This window comes from Papaver somniferum, chromosome 6, assembly GCF_003573695.1.
Source record: "Papaver somniferum cultivar HN1 chromosome 6, ASM357369v1, whole genome shotgun sequence".
NCBI classification, from domain to species: domain Eukaryota; kingdom Viridiplantae; phylum Streptophyta; class Magnoliopsida; order Ranunculales; family Papaveraceae; genus Papaver; species Papaver somniferum.
Window position 1 is genome coordinate 179,109,574 of NC_039363.1, and position 14,008 is coordinate 179,123,581.

At 37.9% G+C, this 14,008-nt stretch overlaps 2 protein-coding genes and 1 long non-coding RNA gene across 6 annotated transcripts; 2 read left to right on the forward strand and 1 right to left on the reverse strand.

The window, feature by feature from the left end:
- The first annotated feature begins 1,260 nt into the window (after nucleotides 1-1,260).
- Nucleotides 1,261-6,931, forward strand: LOC113286489. 3 transcript variants are annotated; one of them, XR_003329326.1, is made up of 7 exons: nucleotides 1,261-2,202; nucleotides 2,328-2,378; nucleotides 2,599-2,675; nucleotides 5,465-5,501; nucleotides 5,616-5,791; nucleotides 5,909-6,046; nucleotides 6,500-6,931. It is a non-coding gene; the product is annotated as an uncharacterized LOC113286489 (long non-coding RNA). The 3 variants fall into 3 exon arrangements; XR_003329325.1 differs by lacking the exon at nucleotides 2,599-2,675 and having other exon boundaries at nucleotides 1,261-2,218; XR_003329324.1 differs by lacking the exon at nucleotides 2,599-2,675.
- A 528-nt stretch (nucleotides 6,932-7,459) lies between these two features.
- Nucleotides 7,460-10,240, forward strand: LOC113290275 (F-box/kelch-repeat protein At3g06240-like). Of its 2 annotated transcripts, none has more exons than XM_026539880.1 (2): nucleotides 7,460-8,812; nucleotides 9,786-10,240. In XM_026539880.1, the coding sequence occupies exon 1, from the start codon at nucleotides 7,771-7,773 to the stop codon at nucleotides 8,632-8,634; it is 864 nt and encodes a 287-aa protein (XP_026395665.1). In that variant the 5' UTR covers nucleotides 7,460-7,770; the 3' UTR covers nucleotides 8,635-8,812; nucleotides 9,786-10,240. The 2 variants fall into 2 exon arrangements, with proteins under 2 accessions (XP_026395665.1, XP_026395666.1); XM_026539881.1 differs by having other exon boundaries at nucleotides 10,080-10,240.
- A 779-nt stretch (nucleotides 10,241-11,019) lies between these two features.
- On the reverse strand, nucleotides 11,020-12,897 carry LOC113291917 (putative UPF0481 protein At3g02645). The gene has a single exon (XM_026541399.1). It carries the CDS (start codon nucleotides 12,895-12,897, stop codon nucleotides 11,020-11,022), a length of 1,878 nt encoding a protein of 625 aa, XP_026397184.1.
- Nucleotides 12,898-14,008: the final 1,111 nt, after the last annotated feature.

The following is a 14,008-nucleotide window of genomic DNA, read 5'->3' on the forward strand; positions in this document are numbered from 1 at the left end:
TTCCCTTTTGCGCATCAACAACTGTCAGAGCGTGGGTCTTGCACGAACGTTGGTCGCATGACTCGCATTAATAGAGGCAATTCAGGTTTCAGGCAAGAAAAGAACCATGGTATGGTATGTGCAGGTTCAGTAGTTGCATCTTTTCTGTATTATTTTGATAAGCAATCCTCCTATAAGAGATTTTACTTGGTTTTGGTGAAAAGGTTGTAAACATGAATCTGGCTCATTGGAAATTGTAGTTCAGTGTTCACAGTGTTCTCCTTTTGAAATTTGATTATGAATGAATCAAGTCAATGAACTTCATTTTTAAGGTTCTGTGCTACAGGACATGGCTATTTCGGCCAACTCCAGCCAGTTGACATGGGTAACTTGACGTTCACTTTGGGTAGTATTGCGCAACTCATCCAACCTCAGAAGTACCGGAAAATAGCAAATTGTTGCCATTTTTCAATTTTGACCTCGATAAAACTATTTTAGATGAAAATTCTAAATGGCCGAAAGATGCTCATATGCTCAATTGAGTTTGGTCATTTTAAAGTTATCAGAACCCAAAGTTTCGAGAATCGCTGTGAACCAAGATCTCGCGCGTGGGTCTATTTGCTAGTTTAGGTACATTCGTTGTTGAGATAATCAAAATTCCTTGGACAAACCGCACCACAAGGTGAGGGGCTCGTCCGGCATTCCAAGCGGTCCAAGCCGGATGCTTGCTCTCTCAAATTGTAGGGTTATTTTGGGCAATCCAAAAAAAAAACAGGAATGACCTAGAAAATTAATAAACCAAATGAAATTATAAAAAGAACAGTTTCTCAGTCTCACTCTCAGCCAGGAAGCAGCAGAAGAGGGAGAAGAATGTCGACCGTCTTGCCGGAGGATATCATAGAGGAGAACATACTCACAAGGTTACCTGTCAAATCAATTTCAAGATTCAGGTGTGTCTCCAAAAATTGGTATCATCTATTTCGAAACCCAAATTTATCAAAAATCATCTCAACCATTCTCTTCTCATGAACCGATTCAACATCTTGGTTACCAGACTGTAGTGTTCAATCAACAACATCATCACCATTTGTAAGTCATGCTCCTGAGATTGAATATCCATTCATGTCCAGGGAATCTTGGCCTCGAACTCTAGGTTCTTCTAATGGTTTGGTTCTCATGGTCATAATGACATCTTATGAAAATCTTTGCATTTGGAACCCGGCTATCCGAGAATATAAACGAGTGCCAGAACATCCAGACGACTCATACTCTGTCCTTATGGGTTTGGTTTTGATTGCAAGAATGATGATTATAAGGTGTTGAGAATTGGCTGTTCTGATCCTGATGAAGAATTTTTGGATGCTAGTATTTACTCATTAGCTTCAAATTCATGGAAGGAACTTGTTTCCATTTCTTATTATTTCCCTAATGGTACAAATAAGGGGTTTCTACTTAATGGTGTTCTTCATTGGGTTGTATCTAGTGTTCTTCTTTGTTTTGATATTTCTGATGAGGTGCCATTACCTTACAACGGTTCAGATGGGTCCAGGACCCTTCCATATTAGATTTGGACGTTTGGGAAGGGAAACTTTGTCTATTTTAAAATAATCACATGGATAACAAGTGGACGTGTACGCATCAAAATGATCACATCGATGTGTGGACGATGATGGATAACAAGTGGATTAAGCATTTAAAGATTACTGCACATATGACAGACATGTACTATGGAAGGCCAATTCAAACTTTGCAAAATGGTGAGATCCTTATTGATGGCGGACCAAGGGACAAAGAAGAGGGCATTTCATTGATTTCATATGACCCCAAGCTTGAAAGAGTCAGAGCTCTGATGATACATGGTGATCCAGCCGAATCTGAAGTGGATACTTATATTGAGACCTTAGTACCACTAAACTCTGGTACCTATGTTAATAAAACAAGAAAGAAAACAAAAAAGCAAAGAAGTAAAACAAGAAAGAAAAGAAACAGATACTGACGACTGATGGAGATCTAGATTTATGAACCAACAAAGTAAGGGCGTAGACAAGAGGGAAGAAGATATGGTAGAAAGGAATCGTGTCAGTCTTTCTTATGTTTTTGCGCTAAAGAAATGAAGGGGAAAATGGTTCATTGCGAGAGATGATTTGTTTTATGTAGCAGTGGAGTATCCAAGAATGAAGATATCTGGCGCATGACGGCTATATAAGTTATAACGGCATTTGGGTAAACTCCAAACAAAGTAATATCTGTGCTCTTTTCATTTTTAGTATTTGTTATTTTCTTATGCGACTGAATGTTAGTTAGGTCTGCTTTCTTTAAGTATTTTGATTAGAATATCAAATTTTCAGATTGGAATGAATGTGGAAATCCAAGCATCAGATATTTTCTTTGCAACTCGAGTAAGGTCCTCTCTCATTAAGCAATTATTTGTTGGTGTTTGGAACTTTCATATATGAGTGAACACACAAACCAAGCATCACATATATTTTCTTTTATCAATTCGAGTCAGGTCCTCTTTCATTAAGCAATTATATGTTGGCTGTGTTTACTTCGTGACTCATAAATGAAGCAGTCAAATTAAAGCTTTGCTTATCGTGGCTTAAACTGTTTTATCACCAGCTAGTAGTTTCATAAGGTGGTCTGATCATTTCGAGCAGGCGCGTTCGTCAACTTTAGTTAAAACTAGACTTGCAGTGGTAATAATACATTTTTTATATCCTCATTATTTACTGTTTAGTCATCTACTTTAAAATTCATAATCAATTTCCTTCAGAATTGAAAATGGACTTGTAAGCTCAATAGGTCGCGGCATTAGTAATAAAATGTTTTGAATATCATCTCCATGCTATGTTTGCCAGGGGCGGTGTCTCAGTGTGGCACTTTTTGCCTGGGATCTAGATATATGGTGCATCTTTGATTTACTTCGGTTATAGTGTGGCACTTTTTTGCCTGGGCATCTAGAAATATGAATCAGTTAGACTGTTGAAGTGAATTTCACTGTACTAGCTTTTGCTTGTTTTGCTTTATGCCCTGCACCGGAGAACCTTGAAGTCTCATGTAGTTATTATGTTGATCATATGGAAGTGTAGATGCAAGTGTTGTTTGCTCATAATACCGAACCCTGTGAACCTCACTCACATTATACAAAAAGTTGGCAACTAAGATCAGGAGGATAGGATAGTGGCAAAGATAAATGAACCCATCCTATAGGACAATTTTAGTACCTGATCAGGATCTAAACTTTTCAGATTCTTTCATCTTTGATGCATCTTTTTGTATAGGTGATGAATTGTGATACAGGAAAATAAACTCCAAGTCTCCAACTAAGACTGGAGATCAAACGCCTAACAGAGTAATTTTTGTGCACTTTGCTTTTTTAGTATTTGAAATTTTTGTATGCACATGAAAGAAGAAACCAAGCATCATAGATTCATATATGTTTTTCACTTTTTCTTTATCAACTTCACTCAGGTCTGCTTTCTTTTTAAGTTATTTTGTATTAGTGTTTGGAACTTTTATATGACAGTGAATGAATATACACAAATATGCTATCTGTAGGAGATTTACATGGTTTTTAGTGAAAAAGTTGAACTTGAATCTGGCATGTTCAAAGTAATACCTAGAGCTAAATTATTTTGTTCGATAACCATGAGTTCACAGGCTGTACTGAGACAAACATACCAGTTGACTGTCGAAACTTAACAGTATGTGTAGCAAAAGTGTACATCCTAAGTGTAGTATAAGTCTGTCTAGTATTTGAGGCTTTCATATAGTGCTAGCAGGTTAGCTAGGGATACCAAATTCCCAAGATAACGAGTTTGAGGAGTGAAAGTGAATCCGCGGCGAGAATCTGAGTTGGCTTGGTAGAAATTATGATTTTGGGATAAGTCTTAGCATACCCGTTAAGAAACTCCTCTTTTTTCGATGGGGGCATCAATGCTTACTATACTTTGGAACTTGTGGTTCCTGCCAGTTTCATAAATTATTTCTGGTATTTCAATATCACCTGGTTTGCTTATACTGCTGCATATTTAGGGATAGGATTTTTTGGGTCAGTTATTATGGTACTAAGTTGTCTCATAGGTAGAGCAAGAGCAGAATTGATATTTCATGCAAGACAAGATATTAGTTATGTGCATGTTTAGTAATTTTTGCATCTTATTGATATGCGATCCTGCAAGAGATTTTATATGGTTTTTGGGGTAATAGTTGTAAACTTGAATCTGGTATGTTCATGTAATACCTAGAGCTAAAATTTTACTTAGGAAAAAGGCCTGAACTTGAGTAATTGTAATCATGAACGCTAGTTCTGCATAATTATCAAACTGAAACATAGATAAGAGAACTTTGCAACTTAAGGTTTGTTGATGATTTTTGTCTTTCGGTAACACGATAGAGAATCACCGTCTCTCATGTTATGTTATGTTGTTTGGGAGTCGCCAAGGCGCTTTGCTAGTAGCAGTTGTTCCTCCTAGAGCTATTTGCTATTCTTTTTATTGTAGTTGAGTTCTTTCATTCATATTGTTTAAATCTAGTGCCAGTAATGATCACGAGGATCAAGGTCGACATGCGGTGCCCTTATAAGCTGAATTGTTCTTTACTATGTAACACTCTCAAACTCAGCTTGTTAGATATTGTACTTCTCATAATTTCGTCTTTTGAAATTTCATTGTGTTAAAGGCAACCTCGACCTTAACGTGGATGAACTAATAATACCCACAAGTATATGACAAGCCAAACTCGATTTTGTCCATTTTTAAGGTGGTACGCTACACGAAGCAGCCATTTCCTATTCAGCTGTATGTATTTAGGGTTGAAATCACAAAGTTGATCGACTTTTACTCTTTAGCTCCATCCAGCTAGCATATGTGACTCATCATGTGCCATGTTGACTGTTGAGTTTGGTCTGTTCACAGTGGGTAACTTGAAAAGAACCAAGGTATGTGCCGGTTCAGCAGTTTCATCTTTTCTGTGTTATTATGATGTGCAATCCTGTGAGATTGGTCTGTTCACTTTGGGGTAGTATTGTGCAGTATCACTAGTACTGTGTAACTCTTCTAACGCCAGAAACCCTACACTCGAGAACCCCAATCTTCAGTATGACATGGTCCATATGAAGGGGGAAATACCGGAGATAGCAAGTTGTTGCCCCTTTTCAGTCTTGACTTTGACTAAGAAACTTGTAGTTGGGGTCTTGCTTCTCTTTGTTAATCTGGTCCTTAATGTATTAGCTACTTCTTTAATAATCAATCTGTTTTCTGATTTTTTTTCTTTATATATGTTCCTTTGTTTTTTGCATAATGTCCGTTCTAGTAATTACTGGTTATGTTGTTTGAGATTCAAATTTTGGTTTTCAAACACAAAGTATATTGTTATCTGATGAGTTTCTGATACGGGTTTTCACAATGCATAAAGTGTTTGGTATATATTAACTGCTTTTCTTTGTATTCTCAATTAACTTTTGTTCAACCTATGCTTTTTGCAGGACCTTGACAACCCAATTCTGTTAATTGCTGTCAAAGGTAACAACTTTTTTCAGGCAGTTATAGTGATATTCCTTCCAAATTTTTGCAGCCTTTTCACCACTGACAAGCATATCCATGAACTTATTATATATAGGCCTTAAATTCTTGCAGCCTTTTCACCATTAAAGCTTGGAGGATAATAAGGTCTTATATGATGTTGGATTCCCTCGACCACTCTGTAACCAATTTGCTAAAAACACCTCTAATTCGATACGATTTGGATATGCTGAAGGGTGCTTGCCTATGCCTAGATGGGATGAGCTGAACATTTTCTTCGAAAAGGCTGGGTAGAACTTTTTTTCTTCCTTACTTCTTTATTTACTTCATTCTTTCATTTTTATTTTGCATTGTGTCAATGGATTAACTGTTCTTTCATTCTTATTTCTTTTGTTGTATCTATTCAGGGTGTCGATTATTTTTGGGTTGAACGCACTCAATGGAAAGGACTGTTACACGCGATCATTCTGCAGCAGGGCCTTGGGATTCATAAATTCTGCCGCTCTTAGTCGACAAGAACTACGCCATCTCTGGTTGGAAACTTGGTACGAACTCTCTCTCTCTCTCTCACCTACTATGATTCCGCAACTGTAGGAAAGATGAACTCAAGTTGGAAACGATCACTCAACCCACTATTTTCATACCCATAGTTAGCAGCACCTTCCATTGATGCGAAATGTAGTATTGGGAATTTGCCAATTTTAGACTAACTTATATAGTAGGTTGTATTGAGTTTTCAAACCTCGCCTCTGTCAAATCCACCTTCCTCGTCGTTGTTTAGTATTAGATTAGAATTGATGAAGAAAGAACACAAATCATTATAACCAACAGAAGTATAAGAATGTGATAATTTTGGAAATTTATTACATGTTTATTAAATGTAAATGCAATCTTACATTTTTTCCTTATTCTTTTTAGAAATGATGCAAATTTACCCTCTTTGAGCTTGAATACAAATTCTAGGTGATCTTATCTTCCATTTTATATTTAACGTTTAGATAAATGAACTGAGTGGGAATGGAATTGGAGGAAGGTTACAGCAGCGCAGTATGCTTCTGATGTGATTGTGCAAAATATCGTCGTGCAAGCTATTTACAATGGTTCCAAAGTTCCAAACCAAGTGGAGACCAGATCTTTTCATTGAGTATGTCATTTCATCCGATAGATGGGGAGACCATATCTTACCATGGAGATGTTGCAAAGAGAATTGCATCAATGGAGGCGATTCAGATTTCAGGCAATAAACCAAGGTACATGCAGGTTCAGTAGTTACATCTTTTCTGTATTATTTTGATGATATAGATATTGTACTTCAGAGTTCACAAATGTTTACTTGGTTCTTGGTGAAAGGTTGTAAACATGAATCCGGTATGTCAGATATTGTACTTCAGAGTTCACAGTGTTCTCCTTTTGAAATTTGATTGTGTGAATCAAGGCAATGAACTTCGCTTTTAAGGTAATATACTACAAGACGTGGCTATTCAAGCTGTATGTATTCTTGGTTTTACCCAACTCCAGCCGGTTAACAATAAGTGACTCATAATATGCCATGTTGAGGTTGGTCTGTTCATTTTGGGCGGCATTGCGCACCTATCACTTTGGGCGGTACTGCGCAACTCGTCCAACCTCAGAAACACCACACTAAAGAACCCCAAGTTGCCACTTTTCAATTTTGACTTTGATAAAACTGTTTTAGATTCACAATTCGAGCTATGAACCAAGACCACGCGCTCCTGTGTTTATTTTCTAGTTCAAATTCCATGGACAAACCAAATACGCCAGAAATCCTTTACCAGAACTCTCAAGTTGGAGGTGAGGGCGCGCGTCTTTGGAACCGGCATACCAGGCGGTCCAAGCCGGATGCACTGCAAAAATGTCCAGGGTTATTTTGGGCAACCCAAAAATTAGCTAATTCATAAATGACCTAGATTTTAGCCATCTCAGTCAGTTACTCTCACTCAGATAGGAGAAGGAGAAAACGAAGAAGAATGTCGAGCGTTACAATTGTGTTCAAGATATCATAGAGGAGAACATACTCACAAGGTTACCTGTCAAATCGATTTCAAGATTCAGGTGTATCTCCAGAAATTGGTATCATCTATTTCGAAACCCTAATTTTATTAAAAATCATCTCAACCATGCTAATCTCATAAACCGATTCAACATCTTGGTTACCAACTCCAGTTACAATTGTGTTCTATCAACAACATCATCACCATTTGTAAGTCATGCTCTTGAGATTGATTATCCATTAAAGTCCAGAAAATGTATGCCTACAATTCTAGGTTCTTCTAATGGTTTGGTTCTCATAGTCATAGCAGTAAAATCTTCTGAAATTTTTGCATTTGGAACCCGGCTACCAGCGAATACTGCAGATTCAGGCGACTCAGACGCACATGGGTTTGGTTTTGATTGCAAGAATGATGATTATAAGGTAATAAGAATTGAGAGTTCTGATCCTAATGAAGAAGTTTCGGAAGCTAGTGTTTACTCATTAGCTTCAAATTCATGGAAGGAACTTGGTATCATTCCTTATCATTTTCCTCTTGGTATAAATAAGGGGTTTCTACTTAATGGTGTTCTTTACTGGATTGCTACTGGAATTTTGTCTGAAGTTCTTGTTTGTTTTGATATTTCTGATGAGATGTTCCGTGATGTGCCATTACCTTACAACAGTTTAGATGAGGCCGAGGCCCCTTCCTTTTTAGATTTGGGCGTTTGGGAAGGGAAACTTTGTCTATTTATAAAGAATCACATGGAGAATTCTACTATATGTACGCATCAAAATGATCACGTCGACGTGTGGACGATGACGGATAACAAGTGGAGTAAGCATTTAAATATTAGTGCACATATGACAGACATGTACTATGGAAGGCCAATTCAAACTTTGCAAAATGGTGAGATTCTTATTGAAGGCGGACCAAGGAAGGAAGAAGAGGGCATTGGATTTATTTCATATGACCCTCAGCTTGAAAGAGTCAGAGCTCTGAAGATACATGGTGACCCAGACGAGTATGATGTGGATACCTATATTGAGACCTTAGTACCACTAAACTCCGGTACTTATGTTAATAAAACAAGAAAGAAAGCAAAAACAAAGAGAAAAAAAAAAACAGATACTGACGACTGATGGGAATCTAGATTTATAAACCAAGAAAGTAAGGGGGTACATAAGAGGGTGGGGAAGACATGGTAGAAAGGGATGGTGTCGATCTTTCTTATGTTTTTGCGCTAAAGAAATGGAAGCGGAAAATGGTTCATTGCCAGATCAGGCACATGGGGGTTGTATAAGTTATACGGCATTTTAGGTAAATTCCAGACACAGTAATTTCTTTGCATTTTGCTTTTTTGGTATTTGTTATTTTCTCATGCGACTGAATGTTAGTTAGGTCTGCTTTCTTTAAGTATTTTGTATTAGTGTTTCGAATTTTCAAATTGGAATGAATTTGCAAATCCAAGCATCACATATTTTTTCTTTTATCAATTCGAGTAAGGTCCTCTGTCGTTAAACAATTATATGTTGGCTGTGTTTACCTCGTGACTCATAAAGGAAGCAGTCAAATTAAAGCTTTTCTTATCGTGGCTCAAACTGTTTTGTCAGCAGCTAGTAGTTTCATAAGATTGGCTGATCATTTCGAGCTAGGCGCGTTCGTTCAACTTTAGTTAAAACTAGACTTGCAGTCGTAATCATACATTTTTTATATCTTCATTGTTTGCTGTTTATTTTTCTACTTTAAGATTCATATTTAATTTCCTTTAGAATTGAAAATGGACTTGTAACCTCAATAGGTCGCGGCGTTAATAATAAAATGTTTAGAATATCGTCTCCATGCTATGTTTGCCAGGGGCATTGTCGAGGTGTCTCAGTGCGGCACCTTTTTGCCTGGGCATCTAGAAATATGGTGCATCTTTGATTTACTACGGTTAGTGTGGCACTTTTTTGCCCGGGCATCTAGAAATATGAATCAGTTAGGACTGTTGAAGTGAATTTTACCGTACTAGCTTTTGCTTGTTTTGCTTTATTCCCTGCACCGGAGAACCTTGGAGACTCATGTAGTTATGGTTATGTTGATCATATGGAAGTCTCGATGCAAGTGTTGTCTTTGCTCGTAATACCGAACCCTGTGAACCTCACTCACATGATACAAAAAATGTGAACTAGAATCAGGAAGATAGGTTGGTGGCGAAGATAAATGAACCCATCTTGTAGGACAATTTTAGTACCTGATCAAGATCTAAACTTTTCAGATTCTTTTATCTTTGATGCATCTTTTTGTACAGGTGATCAATTCTTCTGATACAGGAAAATAGTGGAATTGTGGATTTTACAGGACAACTGTAAAGTTCTGTAGCTTAGCTAAAAGTAGAAAGTTTGGGTGGAAAAGATGCAATGAGTTGCTGAGAAAATTGGAGATGAATAACAAAGAATTGAACCAGTGTGGGAGGTAGACAGCATAGGCTATATGTAGAACCAAACCAATATCAATAGGACTGCAGATTTATATAGTAAGTCAATGTATGACAACAGTCTTTCCTTCTTGGCAAAGCTTTGAGCATCTTCTGTTGCAACTGCAGGGAGGTGTTTAAAACCAGTGAAATATTGATTTTGCACTCTGTTGGGTACAGCATCAGCAATGTAGAAGAAGGATGGGTCCAGAAAATTTTGACTGATTTCCCACTTGTAAAGTTGTAACCAACAGATACATCGCAAGTTGAATTTTGAATTGATAAGTTAACGTGAGAAATGATTCTAATACTAATGATTGTATAGAAAAGTAAATCTAACTGTTAATGAGTTAGGACTTGGGTTTTCTTAAAAATTAGGGGTGCTTGCAGTTGCAGAGAGAAAAATAGTTTCCGTTCAAACATTTTTCCTTAAAAATTTGAAGTTTCAAGCCAAACAAAAAAAATAAACTCAACCAAATTGCCACATAAGCAACAATGAGAGCCATTGGATGTAGAAAATCTAACGTTGGATGCTATTGGTCAACTGAAAAGGTCGAGCACGATAGGTGCTAGATTAGTTAGATTGGCAGGCCAAGTTGAGTGGTCGGGACCATTCTGCGACTGGCTTGGACGGTACTATTTAACTTAATAAGGTTTAAAACAGTTCGACCAGTTTTTTTGGTCCGTAACTGGGAGCGGAGCAGGCAGGCAATGAGCGACCTGATTGGATGGAAAGATTGAAGGGCAACAGGTAAATCACCATGGAACTTGACTGATCGATCATGGAAGGAGCCAGGCTAGTTGGACAAGCCGACCAAGTTGAGCCAGCCTTCTTTGGTAAAACAAGACACATCACATGACTCGCTGCAGACATGCTTCGATCTAAATAGTGCTTACATGACTTCTAAAATAATTTCCCCGTAAAAGAGAGAAGAAAAGAGAAGAAAAAAAAATACAAGAGCAAGACTTGTACACACCACAACTTGCTCACGGATGAAAAACAAATACAAAGAAAATAATGCAAAGAGCCTGTTAACAGACTTACACCTTATGTATCGGTAACATATGGCTATTCAGTCGGACCAGCTAGCTGATCAACAACTGGAATACGTTGTAAACGAGAGCAACTATAGACCGAACAAAACGCCTGAAAAGCGGTCATCAACAAAAGCAAGAAAGCTGCTAGAAATGTGAGAAGTTGCCATGAGCCATGTATGTAAGTCTTGATCATTTTCTTGGCTTTTACCTTCCACCTGCGACTGTAATACTTGTTCACATCTCCTATCATCTTATCTAAGAAGGGTACTTTAGTCAATCTAATTGATCTGCACATCCCGTTCAACAGCTTTGCTACCTCTTCGTCAGTCTTAAAATGGTTGTCAACTATACCACTTTCTCCAAGCAACATTGCATCCTCTCCTGTGTCTATAATCCCACTCATCAACTCAGTATAACGTACAAAATATAATGGTCCGGATGCATTCGAGGACTCGTATGCAACTAAGTTTCTTAATACCACCTCTGAATTAACATCCAAGTGCAACATAGGCAGGTAAATTGTCGCTGTTTTCTCGTCAAAACGCACACTTTGAATATTGCCATTTGTGGGTACGAATTGGACGCCAGCAGATATGAGTTGGGAAACTGATGGGATGTTGATTTCCTTTTTAGTTGGGGGTTTATCAACCATCTCATCAGGTTTTATCTTTTCTTTGTGTCGTTCATCAGAAAAGATCAAATCTTTTATGGGTTCTGCTAGTAGCCCAAAGCCTGGTACACGACTTATAGTCTTCCATGGTAATTGAGCAACTAGCATAACAGGTTTTGATGCTATGGCTCTCTGAACCATATCTATTAATGGTACTGCGTTTAATTTAGATAGTAATCGCCATACCTTGTTACCGAGTTCCTTAACATCACTCTTATTACCAAATGATTCCTCCTCCTCCTCCTTCTTCTTCTTCTTCTTCTTCTTGTCGTCGTCGGAGTTAGCTTCTGCATCATTATCATCTTCTAGTATATTTATTCCTGTGAAATCATCATCATCATGATTGTCTGGGACTGGAGTTTGAACTTGATCTCCTTTATTCTGTATTTTGATATCAATGGATTGAGGGACAATCATTTGATACAGAAAATCCAGCAAGTGCGCGTAATCCTCGACTCGGTTGATGTTTGAGAAACACTCTTCAGATCCAGATATCCTAATCGGGGAAGTCTCTTTAAATAAGCCTATCAACATTGACCGGAGTACTTGATCAGCAGTTTCTTTGGATGAAAATTGTTTCTTTAAAATCTTCCTCAGTAGAAATAACGGGATTTGGTTCTCCAGCATCATAATATCCCTTAAGATTACATTATGAGCCGAGTTTCTTCCTAATCCCTCTGAAGAGTGGTCCTTGAGGAACAAATATGATGATGACCAGGTAAATGATTTAATAACCGTGGATATTGACGATCGTGGATTGTCATAGATACCTTCTCTAATAGCACATATTTGAAGGAATTCTACTAAGAAGGAAGCATCGACTGCCATGATCCAAGCCAGAACCTCAGGTTTGAGGTCAATATACCCCTTATAGCAAGAACGAATTTTCCTGTCCAGCTTGATCAAAGAGTATTGAACAAGATGTTTAAATTTGAGGTGCGATGAGGTGCTGTTGTTATTAAGAATGTTAATATTGAGGTGTTTTTGGATCCTCCTGGCAGCAGCAACTTTGTGTCTTGACATCTGGTAACACTCGGGACTCTTGTAATGGTAAGGACCTATTGAAACATGCTGAGGAGTATATGACTCTGGTTTGAAAGACACTAGTACGCTAGGGACATTATAGATGCGGACGGGCATTTCGCTATTGTTGTCATCTTCATTCTCTTCGCTTAGAGCCTCACGAATCTGGATTAACCACTGAGGCTCGTCATCAGAATAAGAGCTGGCGGTTGTCATTGTGGTGTTGGGGTGTAGCAGTTGCTTTGATGTTGGAAGCTAGAGACAGGATGTTTATAGATAAATAGATGTTGAAAGCTAAACTATATCGACCCTCTTATATAGGCAGACCAATAAGGCACCCAATGTCCTCCACCTCTAAGATTTTGAGAGGGGTAGGCCCTTTATGGCTATTTTGTTACCATTGTCACTGTTACTTCTCCTTACAAGATATTAAAAAACCTGGATCTTTCGAAAATCCTTGGCTGGGTCTTTCAAAGATCTCACTGCTGCAAATCTGCGCAGTGGTGCAAATTTGTTTTGGTTAAAACATATTTTCCCTTTTAGCATTGATCATACTATTCATTTTGATCCCACTATGGACTCAACAAGCATGAAAAACGGATGACCAACCCAACAAATTTGTTGAGTGAGATGGTAGAACAAGCGCTTGCTCAATGGAAGGCCGGGCGATCGTGGCACAACTGATGGCATTTGAGCCAGAAGTGCGCGGACCATCCTTACACGCCCACGGCTCTTCCTCACACGCTCGCGACTCTTCCACTCACGCCAAGTACAACTCCCGATTTCTTTACTACTTTTTTATCCTATTTTATCTCGCTTCATCCTATTTTATCTCACCTAAATATTATATTTATATTTTACCTTTATCCTACAAAACATTTTATATCAAAAAGATATATTAGTGGGGCCCTGGAAACCAAATATGTTTATTTTGCTCTAATTTTCCATAGTGGAAAACGCAGTTTGTTCATCCACGTGGCTCAACAAAAAAACATATTTGTTGATTGCCATAAGAATTGCCCTTAGGCCTATCATTTTTAAGTTAATGAGAAGTCAGGCTGGGTTTCAAAATCCCGCGCCAAGCCAAACTTATTTAAGGGCGGATGTTTAAACTCCACTCAATTGCAGGCGCCATTATAATTTTCCCCGGCTAAATTTTACAAATGTTGAATACGACAACTATAACATGACATTTTAAATTATAAATTTTTAGCATTCTTAGGGGTTTTTCTTATTTTGATCTCCACTTTTCCTATTTTCCATTAAAATAAATTCCGATACCCAGTAATTTTATGTGTCACCCATGTAAATTCTCGTATAGCCTAAG